The following is a 25,706-nucleotide window of genomic DNA, read 5'->3' as shown; positions in this document are numbered from 1 at the left end:
CAAGAAATTGATTAAAAATATAACATTGAACAAATTCATAAATAATTGTTTAGTTTCCATCTTTTAATATTAACCTCACTGGTTGAAGCACACTGAAGACAATAAGATAAGGTAGTAAAAAAAACTGTACATCTGATTGATTGCTTGATGGAGGCATCAATTTGTTAAAACAGCTTCTCATACATATTTTCCTGTCCAAAAAATATAAACTTGCTTATTTTCCACATATACAAGTATCCTGTGAAATCCTGGACTCTGAAAAGAAAAAGGTTGAGGTATAGCATTGAATAAAGCATTAAAATGTATGATGTTTTTGGCTGAAATTCAGCAAAATTACGAACAGTAGAGAAGAGTTGATCGGAGTGTGCTTCCAAAAGTCTTCCAGGTTTTGCCCTCTGAGAAATTTGTTGGCGACATCAAATAATTGAACTCTTCAACATCAATATATACAAAGGCATTTTATTATTCATCAAAGAAAGGGAATTAGAGTCATCAGAAATTGCAACTTTATTTTTTCATGATACATGTATTTATTGCCATCATAGTTCTGCAGTTGTCATAAAATTAGAGTCAGATGGAATTCAGAGACACATGCAAGTTTTGGAAATGGACACATAGATAACAGTATAGAACTGTACATAAAATAATTACAATTTATTAAACACACTGTTTTAGCACATCCTTGATGGATGGGAATGAGCACCATGTCTTTTATGAATATATATTTTTCTCTTTTTTTTTTCTACAGCACCAAAGAAATCCAAATAGGAAAAGAAGAGATGAAAATTGGGAATCAAGAATAAGGCCTGTTTCCATCTTAGCCACACTATCTTATATTTTTATGATTTTCAAAGCTTTTTTCATGTGATTCTGCTCCCACAAGGGCATCGATATTTCCTAATTGGTACATATGTACGTAGCAAGTTATTTTCTACACCATTCTTATTCAAAACTTGCATGTGGCATAAAATGGGTTGGTGGCACCAAGGTATATTTTCTGTTGATTTCATATGTTCTTTGTCCTAATCTTAGCCAAGAAAACAAACAGGACCAACTTCAAATCCAAACTTCTGATTCTGATCACCAAAGTCATTGATCATTACATCAACGATAGGTACTTGGTCAATTTTTGGTGTATTGATTTCAATCACAGTCTTTTCATAGCCTTTTCTGGACTGTAAAGTTAAGCAGAAATAAAAAGTTATACAATCATTTTATATTTTTAAGATATGTTATTTTTTCTTAAGCTTCTGAGTGGACATAAGAAGGTAAGAAAGAAGAGAGTGGAAAACAAATTTGCCATTATCTTTGTAGTAATTAACTCTTCTTGTTATCACTGATGTCATATGTAGTTTTAACTTTTGAAAGTTGACCGTATTTAATACTTAGCCATAATTACTCAAGATAATGCTCTAATATACTGCACAGTTGGAGAGAATCTTACTGAACTGAAAAATACATTTTAACATGAAAACTGATATTGGTACTGGGTCATACCCTTACATAAATAATATATCCTTACCATTATTATAATAATTCTATATGTATATATACACACACATAAATATATATGTATATATACACACAGACAAATTTGCTAAGAAAAATTTGAACGCAGTATAGGAATTATAATGCAAGAAGTCTAAAGCTGAAGCATTTCTATTGCTATGTATTAATTTTATGAATAATTATCAATACATTATATTGGGAAATCCTAAACGCTTTCTCCTTTTACATGCATTATGGTCTCTTCTTTGATCTATGTGTAACCTACTTACTTTGTTTATTTGTAATTGTGACTTCTCTTCACTCATCAGCTAGGACAATAAGCTTTTTAGGATGCTCTATTGGTCATTTGCTCTTACGAAATTACCATATGTGTGAGAAAGACAGTTCCAGAGGATAAAAATAGCAAAATGCTAATAACGGACTAAATTGTTGTAACATAGTACCAATAAGCATGCCCCTATAAGCAAAATACAGAGGTAAGAATTATCTATGGTATAAACAGTATAATGATGATTCCTTTATCTGTCATGTTAGAGTCATGAATTAAGGAGGCAAATGAAATAAGGCTCTTGATTTTTTTCTTTTTTTTCATTTCAGGAGTATCTAGCTGTAATAGTATTCAAATATCAGGAATAATTCCATAAAAATAACATACGATCCGAGACTACCTTCTGTTATGACTTTTAAAATGTGTCTGTATGTATGTTTCAGAGATTCTGTGTCTCTGTGTGTGTTTGTGTGTGAATATTAGTGGTCTCTAATATACTGTACTTTAATATGTCAGTGTTAAGCATCAAATCTTAATAACAATTGACATCCACTTCATGACAGAAATCTGACTTAGGGCCAAAGTGTAATGGTTACACACTGCTTCTCACCTCTGTGAAAGAAGGCAAGCAGAGATTATACTCACCGCACAGCCATCATATAAGGCTTTGATGTAAGGGTTGTTGTCATAGGACATCTCCTCATCATTCGATCCCAGGAACCGAAGTGCTTTGTCATAGCTTCCTGATGACACATCGTACCAGGCTGCTGACTGATGACAGCTGTAGGTGAAATTTTGCCGAGCAGAAGCAGTCAGCAGTTTCAGGAATGTCATTTGCACCATATTAATGGAATTGCCTTCCACATCTAAATATGAAAGCTGGGAATAAGAGAATAAAGAGACACATAAAGACTCTTTTACTCTTTTCTGTTGTAAAAGAATAAAATCACTGTCAACAGTGAACTGTGATCCCAGAAGCATGTGGATGCCATCAATAGACCCATTTTCACTTAATGAAAGAAAGTATGCATTGAGAGGCAGAAGACCCAGATACAGGACTTTATGAAATCAGGATGTACTCCCACCTTAGGTACTGTCAGCAATACTTATTTTGGAAAAAAATCACTTTACTTCTATATATACTTCAGTTTCCTAATCAGTCAGTAAGTATTACAAAAAATGCCTTTGTTTCCAAGAAATGTACCATTATATTTGTGTAACTTTTTTTTGGTCTGTTTTTTTTTTTGTTGTTGTTTGTTTGTTTTTGCGGTACACGGGCCTCTCACTGTTGTGGCCTCTCCCATTGCGGAGCACAGGCGCCAGATGCGCAGGCCCAGCGGCCATGGCTCACGGACCCAGCCGCTCCGCGGCATGTGGGATCTTCCCAGACCGGGGCACGAACCCGTGTCCCCTGCATCGGCAGGCGGACTCTCAACAACTGTGCCACCAGGGAAGCCCTGTTTGTGTAACTTTTTAAATAATAGAGTGGTAATATAGTAAAAATGAAAACTGAGGAATCTCAGTGCAATGCAAAGGTTAACTATTTTTATGTTGTTTGATTTCACCTATTTTCCTAACGTATCTACTTGACAAATTTTTCAACATGTTCTTGAATTTTTCATTTTGGCGGCACAGTCTTCAAAGAGGTTTTTGGTCTTCTAATTTTCAGCACAGACCTGCTTGTTTGTCTGTTCTCGGATGATGTACTTATATTCATCATTGTATCACCAGCACCAAGCATATTGCCCAAGACACGCAAGTGAATATTTGTTGTTCAGGAAATACTTATTTTGTATTTAGAGCAGGAAAACAGTCTTAACTGCAAATTATTAAGAACTCATTTGTCAAGCTCATAATTTGTTTTATTGTATATAAATAAACTATCTGGGATCAGCTGAAACATAAACCTATATTTAAAAAAAAATTAAGAAATTCGCCCAGATTATAGATTCACTCAATATAAAGGCAGTTATCTGTGACTTTCCTCCTTTTTGTTGATTCTACTTAATTCTTACTGATTAACAGTTCAGATGATGAGGATCCTTGAGAGGTTGGAGAAAAAAAAAAACAAAAAACAACAACTGGGAAATCCACTCTAAGGAAAACAAAACAAAACAGCAACAAATAAAACCACACACAGAGTTCTATCTGTGCATGTATCTTTATCTCATACAAAGATACAAATGTAACATGGATATTTAATATGTGACTGGAAGACTGAACTAGACAGTTACGTCAAGTGGAGAACTTCACTAATATGAGTAGGTTCTTATAGGATAATAACTGTGTAAATAGTCATCAATGGAAAAGAATACCTTTTTTAAAGAATGTTAAGCTATTGAATAATTATCTGAATAACTGAAAAACATTCATTTAAATACATTATAATTAACATTTTAAACACATATATATTTTTAAACAGCTTTTAAATGCAAATTTAGTTTTGGCATCCAATTTTAAAATCTCTATAAAATGATTGATCACGAACTGGTAATTGTATGGAAATATTTAAGTAAACTTGTGCTACAATATGTAAAAGGTCAGGTCAGTCAGCTAACTTTATTTCCAGATGTAACTATCGGAAAAAAGTTTCACATTCCAAAAGTTCTTACTGAAATTGCAAACAAAGAATAAATTAGTTTTCAAGTATAACGGAAGTGAAATAGGGTCAGAGATACTAAATAGACATTATATTTTCTATATCTGATATTTCTAACATAATCCATTTTTATGATATCTATCTCAGGTACTTAGGGAAATGCATACTTTATTTGATCTTAATATTTTAGTAAATTTAATATATTTCCATTTATTTTGATACAAAAATTTTAGACTTCTCTCTAAAATACCAAAGTGGTCTAAGAGGGAGGTGGGAGGAATTGGGAGATTGGAATTGATATATATACACTACTGATACTATGTATACAATAGTTAACTATGAGAACCTACTGTATAGCACAGGGAACTCAACTCAATGCTCTGTGGTGACCCAAATGGGAAGGAAATCCCAAAAAAGAGGGGATATATGTATACGTATAGCTGATTCACTTTGCTGTACAGTAGAAACTGACACAACATTGTAAAGCAGCTATACTCCAATAAAAATAAAAAAAAAACAAAAAAACGGCCAAAAAACCACAAAGTGGTCTAAGATTTAGATAGAACAAACTAGGGAATACATGGAATCCTGCTTTTTATAATTTAGACATTCACAGTAAGGGTCTAGAGATTATATAATTTGAACTTGTATTATGTAAGAGCTTCAAAATAAACCACTTCATGCTGAGGTAATAACATACCAGTTTTCCTCTCTTAAATTCACTAAACCAGCTTCTTGGTTTCTCCTTTGGCCATGATGAAATTCTTACCTGTTGCAAAGGAACAGGAAAATTAGAAAGTAGGTTAAAATTATGAACAGTATTGTTTATGTATATATCAGTAATTTTCAGTAAGACTAGGATGCTAAAGAGTTTTTAAAATGGTCTATCCTGGATTATACAAAATAAAGTAAAAAGCAAAACTTGAGATAGATGTTGTGAATTCCAATTTAGTGAAGACTGAGTCATTTTTTTTCCTGTTTTCTTTAATTGCTCAAAAAGAAGGGGGTGGGAAATAACTTGGTAAAGGCATACTAAGGGTTGGCTGTACGGGACATGGGTGGAACTCTTAGGTAACCCCTTGCAAAGGAAACCCTCACAATGCCAGTTAGCATCTGCCATCAAGGCAGATACCTTGAGTATTTCACAGCCAAGGGAGGCATCCTGAAGCATCCAGCTAGTAACTCAGGGCGGGATGCTATGGAAAAGTCATTGACAGGAAGCAAGCCCATTATTCCCTGCTGGAGAAAATGTTTAGAGTCTTTTATAGATCTGAATTTATTGTTTTGCTTTACAAAGATCAGCAAAAATAAAGGTATATAAGCCTCACTAGGTATATAGGCCTCACTATAGGGAATTTGAGTAATCCTGTAAGGGGAGGCATTTCCATTTTCCCACACTTCTTTGTGGGTTAGAGGAGCTTTATTCTGCTTCCCCAAATGCAAAGTGTGGTTGGGAAACAGAAATTGCTTTGTCTCCTGCCCCATCCTTCACTTACAAACTAAATGTCTCTCCTAAAGAGATTACACACTTAAAGCTACTTTGTCTTAAGGAGTTTCCGTGCCTCTGCATGCCTACGCCACTTCCTAAGAAGAATGTGATTTACTAAAACAATACAAATAACGTCAAAATTTCCCACCTATAAAATGTTTGGAGAATGTAATTATGCTAGTGAAAAATCTTTCCTTATATTAATAATTTGCCTGTAACTTTAAAGATAGAGCTCACATGTATTAATATTGCTAGGTGAAAATCAAGGAATGTGTTTGAAGAGACTAAACATTTAAAATGTACAGAAGTGCAGAGAATACTCTTATTTTATGTGAAAGAATCGTTCTTTATAAAATTGTGTATTTTGAGCATAATATACAGCTGTGAGTTCTACCACGTGGTAATTGGAAAGAATACTATGCATGCACTAAAATCTGAGAATCAGCTGTGCTGTGTCATGGAAAGCCATAGAATTTTAGAGAGCAAACAGGTGCATAAAGAATACATCTGGGTAAAAAATAAGAAAAGAAGTATTTGTCAACTCTGTCACTTTGGTGTCTTATTCATATTTATGCAAATGAAATGCTCTAATTACCCTGTAAGAAAAGCAGATAAATGAAAATATGACAGTATAATTTTCCTGCTTAGTTCAATATTGCAAAAACATGGCAGGAACTGTCAACAGTCACCACCAAAACAGATTGGTACTTACGCCCTCTGACTTTCTGTCTGGATAAATGCAAGTCTCACCACCAGATGTGAAATTACAGTAAACTTTGAAGGAATCTCCTGAGCAGCCTTGGTTAGGATCAATCCAATATTCACCTGGAAGTAGGAAAAAATATGTCATACAAATACATTTATACCCAAAACTGAATATATTATATACCAAATTTTATTAGAGAAATAAGGAAAAATGAATATTCATTCATCTTTTTCCACATGAATCACTTTTATGTTTTTGGTCATATTGAGGTACATGTTTGAATACTTAAAGAGCAATGCTTTGTCTTTGCCAAATGCTCCCATACGCTCTGCCTGGAACATTCTTTTTTTTAATCTTAGCATGCCTATTACTTTTAGGTTTCAGCTTAAATGCCACCTCCTCAAATATTAACATTCTCTTATCCATGTGTAATAAATTGCAAGCACATTAGGATGAGATATACCTGACTCTAAATACCATATGTATTATTTACTACTTAAGTAATCTGAGTATAATAATCAATATATTTTTCCTTGATTTATTTATCTGTAATGATGGAGGTGAGAGTATCCACTTAGCTTCAAGTATCATAATTTTGCATTACTTTACAGGAAAAACTTCATGCAGTAAGTGTACTCCCCCTTTGAATGGGCTCCTAAGAAGAAAGTCTATTTTATATATTTAAATGCAGTTTGCTATTAATTCTATTATCTAAATGGTACAGAACAAATTTTATCACGTGAATGACCATGATGATTAATTTGGTGTTAGGTGAGTAAAGATGGTAAGTAGTGGGGCTGACAAAATGTTATCCCTTAAGTAATAGACAATGGAGCTTTTATTAAACAAGAATTATTGGGATACAGACTTGATATACATGTGATGATTACTTTGCTTTCCTCTTACCATTTTTCATGCTGACACTTCATTTCAAATATTAATTTGAATTATGTCAATCCACTGATTGTGAACTTTGAACAACTTAAAAGCTCCAACTGCTTAGCTTAATACTGGAACTCCTGAAAATCTAATGCCAGTTTGCTTTTTGAAATAAATTCTTTAACAAAAAATTTACACTTTTTCTGATCGCGCCACTTATAAGTTCACATCTGGAACAAATTGAAATTCACAGGAAAGATTTATAAAAGAAAATAAAAATCATCAAAGATTTTACCAACTGGAATAGCCATTCTTAATCTTTGATATTTCTTAGGGTTTTAAAGAATATATAATTTTGAATTATATGGTAAGCATTATTTTTATCTTGTCTTATTCAGTCAACATTGTTACTAAATATTCTTTCAAATAACATATACTTAATTACTAAGATACCTTTATGGCTTCATGCCATTTCAGCTTGCAAAAGATTTCATAGGAACCCTCTAATTTTGGAGAGCAGAGGAAATCTGTATCTGTCATAATTTGCTATTATAAATATTTATGGTTTACCTGTCTCCATCATTATACAATAGTAGCCCGAGGGCATTATTCTTTATCTGTGAATCTCTGCATGAATAACAGTGCCTGGCACCAATAAGTTAATAAATAAACATTTAATTGTAATTAATTAAAATTTAATTAATTAAAGAATTAATAAAGCTAGCTAATATATGGAAAACACAGGGAACTGTAGTCCATAGTGAGCTTTCCATCCCCAAAATTTACAAAATTTTTTTCTTGACTGCTCAGGTTCTAGTTAATCACACGTTGTTTTATATTGTCAGTACAGGCTGTCATCTTTTACATTTGATTTTCAGTCACATATGTATGACTATATTAGCTAGATCAGAAGTTTGGGTCATTCTCCTTATAACTCACTGAATTAATGTGAAACTAAATGTATCTTTTTCAAATAAATATATTATAAATTTGAATACATTTGATAGCAGTTTGTAAAGCACCCTTAATAATTAACTGTGTTTTCCTTTTAACGGGCTGTGCTTAAGATAGGAGATTTTTTCTTTCTTTTTTTTTTTTTTTTTTCCCCGGTACATGGGCCTCTCACTGTTGTGGCCTCTCCTGTTGCGGAGCACAGCCGGACGCGCAGGCTCAGCGGCCATGGCTCACGGGCCTAGCTGCTCCGCGGAATGTGGGATCTTCCCGGACGGGGCAAGAACCCTTGTCCCCTGCACCGGCAGGCGGACTCTCAACCACTGCGCCACCAGGGAAGCCCAAGATAGGAGATTTTAAGACATTCTTTGTCATAAAAAATGTCTCTTCCTGAATTGCGTGAAACTTTTCTATCTATACTGAGTTATTTAGATCTCAGTTACAACATTCATTATATGATCGATAGTGGGAAATAATGTAGTCCCACAAGTAAACAGAGTGGCAAAGTATTTCCACATAAAGTGGGAGATTTAAAATCAGATATAGATCTGCCCCTTGTTAGTTTAGTATTGTGTGAGTTAGTCACTTAACTTAGGGTACTTGGAACTCTTTCCTTCTCAGAATAGGTATGTAAAAGTTTTGTCAAATAATAGGTATAGAAAATTATCCTGATTATTATTACAAATAAATTGTTCACAGTTGTTCTGGTATTCATGGATCAGTGAAATAAATTTTTGCCTCAAACTATCCTAATTCTTAAATATTCTGTTCAAATCATTGCTAAACTGATAGGTCACATATGATTCAGTTATGCTATTTAATCATTAATGCAAAGTAAGTTAGGATATAGGATATAAATATAGTAGCATGCACATATGTGTACACACATCAAACCCATTCTGTGATGGTTATTACAAGGAAAATTATATTTGTTTTATCTATAATCATCCAAAATGAACTTGTCATAATTTAATGAAACCTTGCTTAACAAGACAAAGATTTTCCAGAGCAGACGTTGTTTTAACAGTGTAAATGACTTTTTCTGTCTACAAAATTGGAATTAATAATTGTTCACTCTCGTTTTATTTAGAGACTATATTAAACATTTAACTAGAATTAATGAGCTGACAATGCACCTTGGTAACTTAGAGGCTCAGTGCATTTGCTTGGTCATGCATTATCAACATACCATCTGGGAAGTCAGGATGGCTGAGTTGCAGATCTTTGCAAGTTCGGGCTGGGTTGGTCTGTGTACCCATTGGAAACTTCATATGCTCAATGTCTTGTTTCAAGGAATTGAGGGAACCAAATATTTCCTCCATTCCATCAGTGTAATCCAGAATATTATCACCTGCATCTGACTGGATGTTTTCTGTATGTCTTCTTGTTTTTTTGGGTGACAAGATTGGTAAAGGCTGTATGACTTCACCCGGTGGACCCTGTAAAAGAGATGGATGTGCATGTAACTGTTTCCTTTACCTTCCTAAGGTAAAAGGTAAAAAACTGTTTCCTTTACCTTCCTAAGGTAAAATATTCTGTAGATATTAGTTATTACTGTTGTTATTGTTATAAGAACTTATAGTTTGTTTAACTTTTCACTGTTTTCCCTATTTTCGATGTTTTCTCTAATTGTTAAAATACACGTATTATGTACATATATCTCTTTATATATAAACTTTGTGAATTCTTTTAAAAAGAATCTAGTGGAGATATTGAGGTAGGCACAAAATTCAGATGATTTCTGGACCTTTTTATATACATGTAACATAGCACAGATTTGTGTGTACATATGTTATATCCATTACTTTCTTATATATTAATTAGTCCTTATTTACATGTCCTATCTCTGCAACTAGATTTTAATCTCTGAAGCTTAAAACAATAATTTAAAGTTCTTGTGCTATATAATGAGTTGTCTATTGTGCTTGAAAATAATTCATATCATGTTTAAAAATACACATTAGCTGGTTCCAAACATCTATAACTTTATAAATAAACAAAATTAAAAGAAGTGCAATCAGACTTGAATTTATATATGTGTAAGAGTAGAACTACACCAAATAGTTAATCCGTATTGTTATGGATTGAACTGTGTCCCACAAAAATTCATACGTGGAAGTCCTAAGCCGCAGTAACTCAGAGGAAGACCTTATTTAGAAATGAGGTGGCTGTAGATATAATTAATAAAGTGAAATGAGGGCCTAAGGGTGGGTCCTCTTCCAATACGACACGTATCCTTCTAAAATAAAAAAATCTGGGCACAGAGACACACATAGACAGAAGACCATGTGAGGAGACACAAGGAGAAGAGAGCCATCTACAAGCCAAGGAGAGAAGTCTCAAACAGATGTTTACCCCACACCCCTCAGAAGAAACCAATGCAGCTGACACTTTGATCTAAGACTTCTGGCTTCTAGAACTATTATATAATACATTTCTATTATTTGAGCCATGTAGTTTGTGATACTTTGTTATTGCCATCCTAGCAAACTAATACACATATAACTTGGAAACAAGTTCAAGAAGGAAGCCTCAAATTTTTTCACATGGATCTAACAGGCTTGTGTGAAGCCTGGAAAATGTCAGTGCTAAAAAAGTGGTAACTATTATCATTGCTTTTATTATTATCATTATATGCAGTAGGAAAAAAATGTCAAGCATCTGAACTTTTGATTTTATTCCTAGTCGGGTATTAATGTATCTTTGTGGCATACAACCAGTTGCTTTCATGAAAATGTGACATGAAAAATATATGATTTTCTTGAAAAACTAATAAAGGCAAGATTATTACAATAGTTAAGGTATCTTAACATTCAAAGAGTGAAGCCAATTAAAAGACAAGTGTTGGCATGTAGACCTGAGTACTTAATTAAGGTAGTTGCTATTTCCTAGAAAATCAGCACTTTGACAGAATATGCTTTTTAATCCTTCTTATAAATTCAGAGAAATCACTGGCAGTCTCAGGATGCTAACTGTCAGAATATCACACTTTTTACCATGCACTTACCGGAGGCCCAGGAGGCCCTGGAAGACCACTGTCACCCTTCTGGCCAGCAGGTCCCTGTTAGAAAGAATAAGGAACAACATAAATAGAGAACAAAGCATTTGAGTAGGTGTCACTGAAAAATTTAGATGCCAAAGAGAAAGGTACTTACAGTAGAGCCTTTGGTACCCTTTGAACCTTGAGGACCCTGGAAAATGCAAAGGCAAAAGTACACATAAAAGTCTGGAGAATGTGCGTCTCTTTGGTGTATTTATAAGTTTACTTTACAAAATTCTTTTGTTTTGTACTTACTGGTAAGCCTGGAGGACCAGGTGGACCTATGGGACCAGCAGGGCCTGGAATACCCTACAGAGAGAATCATCCAAATTAAAGAGTTTTTCTCAGCGATTCCATTTTCATATGTTGCATAACAACACACATTGCAAAATTTAGACAATGCAAAAATACATAAGAATGGCCTAAAATTTTCCATCGTGAATCTAAGAAATAACTTTTGCAAGATGAGCTGTATTTTTGTCCATTTTGCTGCAATGTCTCCCTCTCTAGGCATATGTCTTTACATTCCTGCAGCCTTCAGAATAATGATTTGTATGTGTTGGGGATTCAATAAATGTTTGTGTAATTAAATATTGAACTATAATTTTTATGGTTTCTAACTTAAGTCATATTTTTATTTATTTACTCTAAGGTTAAATAAATTTCTTTTTGAAAACATCATTGACTTAAGGAGATTAAGATGCTCTAAATTACTTCCTAGGTCATGTTTAAAGGAATGTCTGCAGGTGTGTGAGTGTATGATTGGAAAGGAGTAGGAAAATAATTTATATCTTTACTCACTCCATCCCCTTTTACTCCTGGAGAGCCTTGAGTTCCAGGGAGTCCTCTGTCACCCTTTTCACCTTGTTCTCCTGGAGGACCAATCAGGCCAATTAAACCAGGATGTCCCTTTGAAAGGCAAAGAAATTTTAACAATATATAAATTACAAACATATATTAAATTATAGTCATAAAATAATTGCACATTAAATTTATGAAACATAAGAGTAAAAAATTAGATAAAAACTTTAACCCTTTCTGAATGAAATATAGGATTAAAAACCTCTTTCCCCTCACCTAACAGGATCATTTACTGATTACATTAAGTGAGACCTTTATTAAGGGTTGGGAATATTATTGAAAAAAAATTTTCTAAAAATATCCCCTTCAGTGTTACATTTACTTAAAGGGAATTCCTTCAACTAAAAGATTAATAATGACTACATATAATATTGGTGAAACAAACAACTGAAAATTCATTATTTTAAAAAGCATCTTATTTTATATGAAATTATTTCTATCCTTCACAAATTTTGCAGCATCTAAGAAACATTTAAAGATTTAAAAGTAGTTTTAAAAATATTAATGCCATTCTAAAAATGTTTTATTTTCTTTATTTGGTGCAACAGAGCATACATATCTTTCAAATCATCTGAAAGATAGTCTAGTTTAAATTTTTTATTTTCATGTTTAAAAACATAAAAAATGACCATTTTGTTATTCTATCTGTTTATTTTCTGAATAGTTATTTTAGTATAACCATATGCTTTCTCCATATGGTTCCTACATAGGAACATTGAGAAATATAACACTGAATTCTGGTACATTTTTCACTATTACTTTGTATATTTTCTCTTTTCTAAATTCATCTTGGAAGCTAAGGACTGATAACTTTTTCCTTGGTTAGAATGATAAAGGTATTCCTTGAAATTTCCTTTTGAGTGATATTAGACTGCAACATTATTGTCTCTGCTATTAAGAAATCAACATTGTAATAACACATTCTTTTATTCTCACCTTCTCACCCTTGGAGCCAGGGTCACCTTTAAGACCAGGTAAGCCAGGAGGTCCCTAAATAATAAACATACATAGAGTAGTTACAAATTAGAGAATCATATTACTATCCACTGGGCAAGTTGGTTTCGATTATATGATAGGGTTTAAAATTAATAATGACCACTGGAAAAAAAAATAATGACCACTGTTTATTTTTCAGGATTCTAAATAATTTTATGTGTTTAAAACTCTACAGTTTGATAGTTAACCATAATAATAAAACATAATATTGATAAGTTTGATTAAATAAATATGAAGTTAGAAATAGGGCATGATTTATATGGTTTTTCAGTTGAAAGAAAAGATGCATTTTTAATTACACTAATTTTAGAAGAAGAGGTTTCCAAGTTATACATTCATTTAATCGAATATTTCTCTGTTAAACTCACATTCAAAGGTTACAATATTTCCAGTAAAATTTAAAGAAGAAAACCTCAATAAACTTTTGACCATCAATTGACCATTGTTAATCATTTTTCCTAAATAAACTCCCAAGATACTATTTTTAGCTGTAATTTCTGAATTCAATCTCTTAACTAAATGATTTGTAAATGTAAAGATAAGATAATTTACTTTTCTCATATTATTGGACCTGTATTTTAATTATTTAATCCTTTTTATATTCTAAGGATAAGGCATTTATCCATTTAGGCTAAATTATATTTTAATGAAAATTATGGCATGATTTTAGCAACTAACTCTTAGTCTTGGTCCCTACTCATGAAAATATTCATAATGATGACTTTTAAACAGACTTCTAAATATAAAAACTAGTGTACTCCAAATTGAAGGCAACACAAAATAAGATCCTTATTCTGAAATTACAACAAGTTGCTATGCAGGCAACAGATTCTGTCGGAAAAAATGTAACTGACAGATGGTTTGTAAGATTGTGACTGATGAAACCAGGGCCCAGATAATACCACCACACATGAGTCACTACTGCCTACAAGTACCGCATCAAGAAACAAAGACAAAATATGAGTTTTCTCTATGAGTTTGAATTATATAGACTGAACTGAACTATTTGAATTATAATTTTAATAATGATTTTAACATGGCACTTAGTAATCAAATTGTTTTAATTTTTACCAAGCTATATGATTAGTCTTTACTATAGTATGTTCCGCAAGGCTACCACAAGTAATTTTTTCCCCCTCTTACTAGGCACTTTTGAGTCTTCAGTGTGAAAGAGCACATTGAGTCTCAGTCCATCATTTTTGTGAATTTAATATATTAAAAGCCATGGATCTAATCCAAGAAGCATGATGTAATTTAAAAAGTATGGGTTCAGAATACAATAGATTGGGGTAGAAGCCTGCTTCTCTTATCAGCAATTTAAATTAGCTAACCAAAGAGAACTTCAGTTCTCTCATCTATAAACCAAGGATTATAATTCCTGTCTCAAGGGGCTACTGTGAGATTGTGTAGATGAGCGCTTTCCATTCCTTAGTTTCTCAAATCTACTCCTCAAACTGAAGTCCTTAATATCAGAGGAAGGTAAGAATAGTGTTAGTATAAGTTAGTCCTGTGTATCAATAGTATTTTGGACTGTTACCAGAAATATTTATATTTGTTTTAATTCATGAATGAATTTGAAATTCTATAAGTATTGATATAAAAGTGAACAATTTCCCTACATCATTCTATTGAAAATAGATAAATTATTTTTGTAGAAATTATGTGCAATTTAAATGTAAATGTACCTAATAATATTCTAGTAAGAAGAAAATTATTAATCCTCAGATGTAAGTTTATATCAATTCAGTTTAGATTCTCTTTTGTATAAATATAAACAATCCTGTCACTTTGTTAAATCTCTTGTAGATAAAAAGGAGACTACAAAGAAATTACCAAATTTACTTTCAGGAATATTCTAAGACTAGGTTTTAACACTGGACTTTCATCTCATTTGCTAACACTATATCAGAGTGGATGATCGCAAAGTTTGATCCTCAGACCAGCAGCCTTAGCATCATTTGTGAACATATTAGCAAAGCAAATTCATAGGCATCATCCAGACTAACTGAATCTAAAATTCTGGAGTTAGAGATCAGAAATCTGTTTCACAGGTTTGTTACTCATTAAGGTCTGAGAAACATGGCTCTGTGGCATTAAGTCCCATATCTGTTAAATCAATATGAAAATCAGAACAGCATAAAGGATGTCATTTATTTTAAAATAAAAACATTACCTATTTAGTATTATTTGTTTAATAATTTTAAAATTAAGTAAGTATATTTTTCATCTACTTTTTTCTCATCTCATCAGAAAGGTTTGGTGAATTATTGGTTAGGAAAATAATGTTGTCTGATAGCACAATTTTAAAGGAATAATATAAATGAGTAATAGAAATAATAAAATAATTCCTTGAGGTCATGTGACCATCAGGATAGATGCCAAACATTCTATATGTTAGAACAAGTGGGAATAAAAAAGCATGAAAAAATAGTTCTAATAAATATGTAATTGCATGAAAGAACCATATACCTGTACCAGTAGCAAAAAACATTTAAAAATATTGGTTAAAATTGACATATGTCAGTTAAAAGTAAATACATTCTTTAGATTGAAAACACAAAACTATTAAAGAGGCCAGATTTTTTTTCTTTCTTTACTTCTTATTTTACATTCAAACTCTTTCTGGTATGTGATACACTTTACAGAAATTTTGCTGTTAAGTGGGAGAACTAATAGGAATGTCATTTGCTGGGCATCAATATTCCAAATACTGTTTCATTCAGCGTCTCAGGTCTACCACTCATTAGTTGGGTAATCTTGGATCTGTTCCTTTTTATCTCAGAACTTTATTTATAAAGGTGTTCTAATAATAACTGTGTCAGAGAATCGTGATAATGGAAGAAAAACCAGGCTTACAAAAGTACTGCATATAGTGAAGTGTAATGTAAATTATTGTTATTTGTTTCTGATGTGCCACAGATAGTTATTAATCAGCTTTCTCATCACATTCTAATAGTAAAAGCTAAAATGGCAAAAAAGAAGAAATAATGTGGATTCTAATTGCTCGGGGGTAATGGGAAACATACTAGACATTTTTTGTGTTTGTAATGCATTTAAAATCATTTCTATAAATATTATTCAGGAAGGAGTTAAAGGAAAAGAGTGTTAATTCCTCTAAGCTAATAATCTCATAAAATTGTGAACTATATCTAAGGAGGCATTAGCCAAGTGAAATCAGTTTATTATCATTTTCATCAATTAGAAATAGAAATTGGTAAAGCTATGATGTTGATAGCAGTTATACATAACCCTCTGAACCTGGACCATATCAAAAATAACAACTCTGCATATAAAAATATTATTTCAGGTATACATATTTTCTATTTCCTCTTAGGATATTGTAAATTGAAAAACCCTAGGGAAATACATAATTCATAAGTAATAAAGTGAAAAGGAAAACAGGGATGATACATTCATAAGTGTCTAGAATACACAATCAAATATGTTCCCCTGCTGTATTATGCTGTACAGAATATTTGCTTTGAAATGCATCTCAAAATTCTAATGCACTGAAGTTTAAAGAAAATGCAGATCCTACTGTTTATTTAGAATGTAGTATTGTAAAATAACGTTTAATTTGGTGAAAGACAAATACTTTGTAGTTTAAACCTGCTTAATCATTATGGAATGCTACACATCTCAAATCTTTTTACAGATAAGTTAAATGTAGCATTTAAAAAATCAAAATATAATTCAGTAACCCATCCTACCGTTTATTCGCACACTTATGGTTTAACAAATAATGTTATCAGATATTTTACTTATCAGTATGTGAAAAGAATTAATGTATGATAATAGTAAGGTAAAATTGTCTGAAGATAAATACTGAACAATTTTTCAGCTAAATTGGAACAAATAGGTTCTTAAAATGAAAGATTATGAAACAAAACAAAATAAAAGCTTAAAACTAAAATAGATGCTAATTGTGTCTTCAAAAAATAAAATAAAAATTAATTTAAAATGATTAAAGCATGCTTATTTTGACTATGCAGCAGAGGAGAGAATGTAGCAACCATTACTGTTCTCTTTAAAACACTCAATTTTATTCCCATCTGATTTTTGCTATTTCCTAAAAAAAAAAACACCCCAGCAGTTCAACTTTAAAAATCCTCAAATAAAATTCTTTATACAATCTCATCATTGTCCTTAGCTTTCTTTTAGATTTCACACGTACTGTTTTATTCTCAGTTCCATATGATTCTGAATATTTATCTGTATATAAAATTCATGCATATGTAGAAGTTTAATTTTTGCCATGAGAAATATCTAAATTTTGAAGTAAAAAGTAAATATTGTACCATATCTAAACTCTAGCAGAGCTGATCATATAGAGTGGTCAGACACCAAATATCATCTTTAGAGTTTTAACCGGTGTTTGTTTCACTCTAGCCCAAAGAATTTCAAATCCAAATGTTAATATAAAGTTGTTAGACTGTTACTTATATAGGAAATGGTCTAAGTTGTTTTTCTGTTTGTTTGTTTTGTTTTTTAGACATAGCTCATCTAATTAACATAAGAACCCCATGGGGTAAAAGATATTAATATCCCCATTTAATTCATTTTAACTTCATAATATTCCATAAGATCGATGCTATTCAAATTCTCATTTTACAGATGAGAAACCTAAGGCTTAAAAAAATTGAATAACTTACTTAAAACTTATTCAGCAAGCAGGTAGTAGTGCTCATTTTTGAAACCAGGGTTCTTGGGTTGAGAGGTGATGACCTTAACCAGTAATCACGATATGCTACTTCTCAAATACAAAATTGCCTACTAAAATAAGTACCAGTATTTCTTAGCTGAGCTGAAAAGTTCACTAAATTGCCATAAATGCATCCTGAAGATGATTTCTCCACCAAACCTCATCTCCTGTAGACCAAGTAGCATTTTCATTAAAATTAGCACAATCAAACTATTTGATGGTATGAAAAAGCTACAATAGATTTGCATTCTAAGTACTCTCTGGTAAAACAAGCAGCCGGAGAAAGAAATGGCACCCATGTTGCTCAATTCTGATGCTTTTCATTTCACTGCGGAAAAGGATGTGAGTTGTTTATTTAGCTCTTTGCTCTGTAAACCCACATTTACCTAAGATTCAGAAATATAAACTTTTGCAAGCCAGAATCAGGTGGTATGTCTGATGGTTTTATTTTTAATATTAGCTGAAGGAAGTCTCCAGCTTGATGCTTTCTTTTTTTTTCATCTGGAGAAAGGTCAGAATACTTATTGGAAAAATATGAAATAACAAGAAAAAAAATCTTTGGCAAATTTTAGGGTGATATTAAGGTGAAGTATTTTTTTTTTCCCTAGGCTATGACTTTGTACAGTTAGGAATTTAACATATCTAAGAAGAATATTCCCTAAATAGTGATGCAGACATGGAACCCATGATCCTACTTTTGTCAAGTCCCTGTTCCTATGTCAATGGGGCAATGTGCAGATTTGATAATCTCCTCAAAATTTGATAACTTTTATCCACTTATTAAAATAAGTGATCTTTAACTTTTCAGTGCAAGTTAAAAAAATAATCTCTGTAACACTTATGAAATATCTGAAATGTTAGAGGAAATTTTTCCTAAAGGAATTGGCCAAGTTCTCCTGAATGATTAAGATTGCAAATCCTAGTTTCGATGGCTTTCTGAGCACATACATACCTCTGAGGTAGTTGATATACTCATGAAAAGAGGCAATTTTGTAAAATTTAAATTTCTGTATGGGCAAACCTGCCTATTTAAACCAATAAATATTACACTTGAATAGTGCTATATGTATTGCTTCTTGTTTTAATTAATCCCTTTACATATTACTATTTTGGACAATGAAGTTCAAATATCTCCACCATGAAATAGAATCTGTTACTTAGTAAGCAATAATTTTAAAGGCAAGACTTTGATTCTCACTTTCTGCCCAAATTTTGTAGCAAGAATACCCTTGGCTCCTATAATAAACTCTATCTATGAACCATATGCTGGTCAACTAAATGCTTTATTGCATTGCTCAAGTGTGTTGTTTGCATACACAGTTTATGAGAGTAACCAAGCTTTGGTTTTATAACAATTATACCTCTCTTCATTCACGGGGGTAAATGCTTTATCTTTCAGCCCATATGACTCAAATTTATTTGGTGAAAAAATCACTGTATGCCTGTGCCAATGTTATTCTTTTAAATGAAGTGCCAGGAAACTAAGTGTAATTGCATGCATTTGAGGGAACTGTCCACATTTGGAAAAGAACTGTCTGGGCCATTAGTGGCATTTTATTCAGAATGGAAATTTTTTTTTTTCATCCATTGGACATAAGAAAGGAAAGATCTTCTGATCAAGGGCATATTTTCCAAATAACTTATCAGTTAGGATTACTTTTCTCTTTTTAGGTCTGAGTAATACGCTTCCTTGAATACTGTACAGAATATAAACCAATTTATAAGACAAAATTTCAGGAATTCTAGCTTATAAATAATTTCATTTCTGGAATTCTAAACAGCAGAAAAAGGTGCTACTAACCATAGGACCAGGTGGCCCATCTTGGCCTGCAGCTCCAGGGAGACCTTGTTCTCCCTAAGGAAGAAGAAACACGATTGATTTTTTTAATTAACAAAAGCAGACATTTTTTTCTTTATTTTAATTTTGGTAATACGAAAAAGAAAGAAATCAAACATCACCTATGAATTCCATCATGTGGAGGACATCTACAAATATTGTAAGCAATTTTTGAGTCTTTTTACTTTCTGTGTATGTGTCTACATGCACATACATACACACACATGGATGGATGGTTGTGTGTATAAAAATTATACGTCTTTGAGATCTCAGGGTTTAGTTTTCTATTCTACCTTTAGAAGTTAGAATTTCACCATGAACTTATTAAATAAATGACATACTTAAATATTCTAAGGGTCTCTGACTTTATTACATAATATTTACTGCACACAATTTATAAAATAATGCTGACATAAATATTTTCATTCATAATTTTTCTTAGAAATAAGACATTATTTTCAAAATGACATCTTTCAGCACAGATGCTCACCACAGGGCCAGGGATGCCCCGAAGACCCTCTGGACCAGGCTTTCCGGCAGGTCCCTGAGGACCAACTGGGCCAGTTTTTCCTGAAGGACCTTCAGCTCCTGCTTCTCCCTGTTAGAAAATAAAATATGTGAATGCATTAATAATGAAAAAAGACATTTTATTATTTTATTAAAAGTACTGAAATAGATGTTGTCCAGCGTACACGTTGAGTTTTTCAAGCATAATACCTGTAATGTATATTTTACCTTAGCACCTTTTTCACCCTGTCTTCCCTCTGCACCTGCAGCTCCAGGAGGACCCTATAAACATAAAATTGCATTTAAAATATATATATAACATATAAAAGTAATGCAACTGAAGACTTATTTACAAATACCCCAGTTCAATTTGTAACAGAGTCTAATAAATTGTGAATTTCTATAGCAATTTAGTTTAAAACACTGAGAAAACGCAAAACTCTTTTTATGTACAAATTTTAGTTAGAATATTAAAAACAAATGAAGCACAGATTGAGCAGAATACAGATAATCACATCATATCAATGTAAGGAAACAATAAAGATAAAAATTTTAAAGAAATGCTGATGATTTAGTCACCCTTAGTGTGTTAAATACTCAGATATCATTTATTTTGTTGTATAATTAGGAAGTAATTGAAGGTTTCAGATTTCACTTCCATCATTATATGTGTTTTTAAGATTGGCTCCTTTCTTAATCTTAGAAGATCCATACATTATACATTTTCATAAGATCATGTTCAAACTGGAAAAGTACAAAATTTAAAATCTTGTTGGTCAACAGATATTATATTTTCATTCTCTGGAACTATGTAATTCACATAAGTGGTATAAAAAATCGTATGACTTTTTAAAACCTAGTATTAGAGAAAAAACAGGAAAAAAATCTTCATACTCCATATGTCATTCAAAAACTTAAGAAGATATTCTGGTATTTGCATAACTTTTGTATATCTGCATGAATTGCTATGGAGAAATGCTAATTATTATATATAAATTATATATAATTTATATATATTTAAAGCTTTTCATAATACTGCTCTTTGTATATATATATATATTTTTTTCCCCATCTTTGTGAGGTATCTGTCCCCCTATTTCTCTTTATTTTTAGCTAAATAAATAATGATTAATTTAGCTAAATAATTTAGCTAAATAAATAATTAATGATTAATAAATAATTAATCAATTATTAGTATTTTTGAACCAGTTCTTTCATCCATAAAATGTTATTAATAAGAATTCTCTTGCTATAGAATTGTTGTTAAATTTAAATAATGTAACACATGAAAAAGTATTTTGTGAACTTCCAGTAGATCAGTATCAAATACAGGAATGGAATCTGAAGCTTAAGAGCCTAAAGCCAGGATTCAGACTTCCTGGATTCAAATTCTGGCTCTGCCATCAATAAGCTTTGTGATCTTTGGCAAGTTACACACCCTGTGAGTGATTCAGTTTACTTCTCTGCAAAATGTGGATTATAACAGTAGCTATCTCCCAGTATCATCATGAGAATTCAATGAGTTGGTAAATGTAAATGGTGTATAAAAATACCTGAGACATAAAGAACACTACAAATGTTAGTTATTTTATTATTGTTACTAAAATTATTAGATATTGTTATTCTATATAAATTCTATTATTTTACCAATACTTTTCACCATGTTGGCAACCTAAAAGTCAGGTCAAACAAAACTGACTTTCAAAATACATTTATAGACACCATGTCAACAACTTACTTTTTTCCATACATCCTGTTTATAACACCTGAAAAATATGAACTCCATGTATGAAACTACTTGTTTTAACTAGAAAATTGAAAGTCAGCTAAACGATCCCATAATATATAGTCAGATCTTGAAATCTGACATTCAAATTTCGTTCTTACATTCTCTTAGTCATTTGTGAAATATAAAACTTGACATTTCTAATCTTTGTAATAAACATGTAGAAAGGAATCATTTACATTACATAACATATAATATTCAAGGTATCAAAGAAAACAACTACTTTTCAAGCTAGAAATATGCTATAATTCCCACTGTGTCTAAATTTTGTTCCTACTCATTATACTAGGTCATTGATATTTTCACTTATGGCGTCTCAGATCAACACAAGCAGGGCACTTTGTTTGATAGTCCAATACAATAAGAGTGCTTTTGGCGTCTTACTGTGGTGGGCTACACAATATATATAATAAATGCATTCTAAGACATAAAAAATTTATAATTGTATTATAAAATATTTATTTCATTTCATTACTTAATTGATTTTTATTATTACTTAACAAACATTAAGATTCAATCTGAATCTTAACTGTGCTGAAAATTTCTACACAAGTTCAGACATAAGTATAGAAAGTTTAAAAAAGAAGCTTAATGATCTCTAGGAAATTGTATTTCATTTTTCCCCAGACTCTCTTGTTTTCCATTTGTTTACTTCAATTTTTGTTATGAATTGTGCTCAAAATCATCAACTGAGATTGAGGTTGGAATTTGGGGAGAGTAGCAGAAACAGTGTTAATTGGTGAAAATAAGGTGAGACAGGATGACTTTCTCTTTCAGATGCTATATTAATATTCTAATGGTGGATACATGTTAGTCTTTCATATGGTCTTTTAAATCCACATTTGAAATGGGTATCAGGCACTTCATCAAACTCAGAGTTCTGTGAACTCATTTATCTCTGAGAGAGTCAATGAATATATCATTAGTAATTATTTTCTCAATATCATCACTATAACTTCATATATTATTAGGCATTCATTGTGCCTCGACTCTAAGATAAGAAGTGCATAAATCCTGTAAGCAGTCTCTTGAGGCAGCAACAATTTGTTAACAATAATATAGGCATTAAAACTTAAGTGTATCTTTTGAATTTCATACTATTTATGCAAGAGGATTTCTGTAGAGAAGCATAAGCTTCAAATATTTCTTAGTGTTAAAGAGTTGAGTCATTTTGGTGTGCAGATGGTAACTATACTTATTGTGGTGATTATTTTGTAATGTATAAAAAATACATTTTTGGTGTGATGGTTGAAGTATTCCTGTTCAAACTGGGTAAAACAGCCATAATGACTATAATTTGGGGAATAGAAATTATGAGATTCAACTGAATAATGGGCTTTTCTTTATTCTATGAAGATTTTTCCATAAACGAATGACATAAAGGTATGGGGTATTAACTTCAAGATTGCAATTACACATATGAACTTTATTGTAGAGAAAATTTATAAATATCTAGCTTTAGGAAAAGCAAGTCATCAGCTGTCTAAAATGTAACAAAAATATTGCTTTTACTGCAAGGGAGAAAAGAAAATCTGAGTTTGAAAAGCCTAGAGAATTAAACACAAGTAAACTATAACATGGCCACAAAATTGTGATTCAATAAAAAGTTTCTTCATCCCCAAAGGATTTCTTCCCTCTTTGAATGAATGCCTGATGTTTATCATGCTGGAAATCCACATTAAATGGTTTTACTCTGTTCTTTATCTCATTTTTCCCATTTTCATTTATTCCTTATATTTTTTCCAGATGGCACAGATTTTTTTAAGAAAAACAGGATGAAAACAGGTGACACACTTTTTTTTAAGAGAATAGGAAGTTCCCTTTAAAAAAAACTAAACAATGCCTATGGACAAATTCTTGTTTTAGTCATTTCTTTCTCATATATCTGCATAAGCAGAGAGGCAAGGACTTAATATAGTGAATTACTTCCTGTACTATCATGAAGTAATGAGTGTTCTGATTGGAAAATGCCTTGTAAAACATGAAAATAAAATAAGCCTTGGTTAAGTTTCCACCAGTAATCACCGTTACATGAGATTTTCCTTGCTATGAGAAATATACTTTATATAAAATACACAGTATAATCCTCTCTCCACTATTCACATTTTATAATATTATTCTACAATTTACCCATTCTTCCATACATGTTGCAAATAGTTAAGTCTTCCTTATATGCCAGAAATGTGCTGTGCATGGAGAATACAAAAAAAAAAAAAAAGTGAAACCCTAAGGAGTTCACAAAGTTTAGTTATGAAGGCAGACAACAAAATTAACAAATACAGTACATTGTAAAACACACAAAGATGAAGTAGGTGTACAAAATAGGTACACTGATCTAGTTAGGCAGTAGGGAAAGCTTTCCTAAGAACCTAATATCTGATCTTAATCTTAGTGTGGGTAGATATGGGAGGGATGTTTCCTTCTAATCTGACCACCCACATTCATTCATAAAGGCATAGGGATGGAAAGAATACATATATGGTATATATGGGCATATATAGTAGGTTAAAGCTTCCTTTGTATTTCTATTACTTAATAATATTAGTTATTGTTTTAATTTTTATTGTAAATTTTCTTTTGACAAATGAGATGGGACTCCTTAAAATTCCATTTAATATATGCAGTTTCAGGTTAGGTTTAAATCTTTTTTTAAGATTTTTTAAATCTTTTTTTAAATAATCTCTAGACTTTTTTTTTCAGTAAAAGGGCTTTGAACTAGTTCTTGGTTTCAAACTGCTATGATAACCCGAGTATTAAAATTCCATGGCTTACTGATATAAACTGTACAATCTTCCAGTGCCTCAAGGAAATATACATTTATTCTCAAGTATTAAAATGCATGAGAGAATGTACATGTACTACAAATGTCAACTTAATTTCCCTACTTGTTCAATAACTGTTAGAATGTTGTTTCTCAGTATCACTGCCACTCGCAACATTCTGACCAATATTCTATTGGGAGGGTTTATTATAATTTATTTGTAAGAGTCACTCAAGGAAAAATACATTTCTATTCATTGCTACTTCTGCTATAGCAAAATTGTTATTGGTCCTTTTCTGTTGTTCCAATGTAGCAAAACAAAGGATAAAAGAAATGTTAATTTCCACAAAATACATACAAAGCTTACTTAAAATTATGCTTTCTAGATGAACTAAAGGGAAATAAATGGTAAGGCAATTCTGTATTCAATTAAGTCATAAGTGTGTAGATTAGATATTATAATTATTGTATAGGAATGTTTTTTGCTGTTTCCACAAGGGTGATATTAAATTGATTCCTGCATCAAAGACATTGCTGCCTATTGGCTGAATGCAAAGGTTGGAGAAGACAGAATTCTCCTCATCAGCTACAATTCACAAAATTCACTCTGCATCATATCACTTTACGCTCAGGAGCTTTGTGTTCACCCAGTGCATAAACAAAGTGACCTCACAGACATACAGTAAAGTTCCCAAGTACTTCCTTCTAACTCATTTTAATCACATTATTATCTCTCAAACTAGTTCTAAATCCCTGTTGCTTGGCAAATCCATTTTATTAAAATTATATGCAGTCATCATGAATTTAATGCTCTG

The 25,706-nt window shown here is 31.8% G+C and overlaps 1 protein-coding gene across 1 annotated transcript in view; it reads right to left on the bottom strand.

The window, feature by feature from the left end:
- Positions 1–625: 625 nt before the first annotated feature.
- Positions 626–25,706, bottom strand: part of COL11A1 (collagen type XI alpha 1 chain) — a 195,456-nt gene continuing 170,375 nt past the window's right edge. Inside the window, exons 55-67 of the mRNA XM_004263094.3 lie at positions 20,573–20,626; positions 20,328–20,435; positions 19,802–19,855; positions 13,239–13,292; positions 12,243–12,350; positions 11,697–11,750; positions 11,557–11,592; positions 11,409–11,462; positions 9,591–9,840; positions 6,578–6,690; positions 5,077–5,145; positions 2,423–2,656; positions 626–1,175 (exon numbers count right to left, since the gene is read on the bottom strand). Of these exons, the coding sequence (XP_004263142.1) occupies positions 1,029–1,175; positions 2,423–2,656; positions 5,077–5,145; positions 6,578–6,690; positions 9,591–9,840; positions 11,409–11,462; positions 11,557–11,592; positions 11,697–11,750; positions 12,243–12,350; positions 13,239–13,292; positions 19,802–19,855; positions 20,328–20,435; positions 20,573–20,626 (1,335 nt within the window). The 3' untranslated portion in view covers positions 626–1,028. The remainder of the gene's footprint in view (positions 1,176–2,422; positions 2,657–5,076; positions 5,146–6,577; positions 6,691–9,590; positions 9,841–11,408; positions 11,463–11,556; positions 11,593–11,696; positions 11,751–12,242; positions 12,351–13,238; positions 13,293–19,801; positions 19,856–20,327; positions 20,436–20,572; positions 20,627–25,706) is intronic.

Source organism: Orcinus orca, chromosome 1 (genome assembly GCF_937001465.1).
Source record: "Orcinus orca chromosome 1, mOrcOrc1.1, whole genome shotgun sequence".
Classification (NCBI taxonomy): domain Eukaryota; kingdom Metazoa; phylum Chordata; class Mammalia; order Artiodactyla; family Delphinidae; genus Orcinus; species Orcinus orca.
This window is presented reverse-complemented; position numbering and strand designations above follow the sequence as displayed.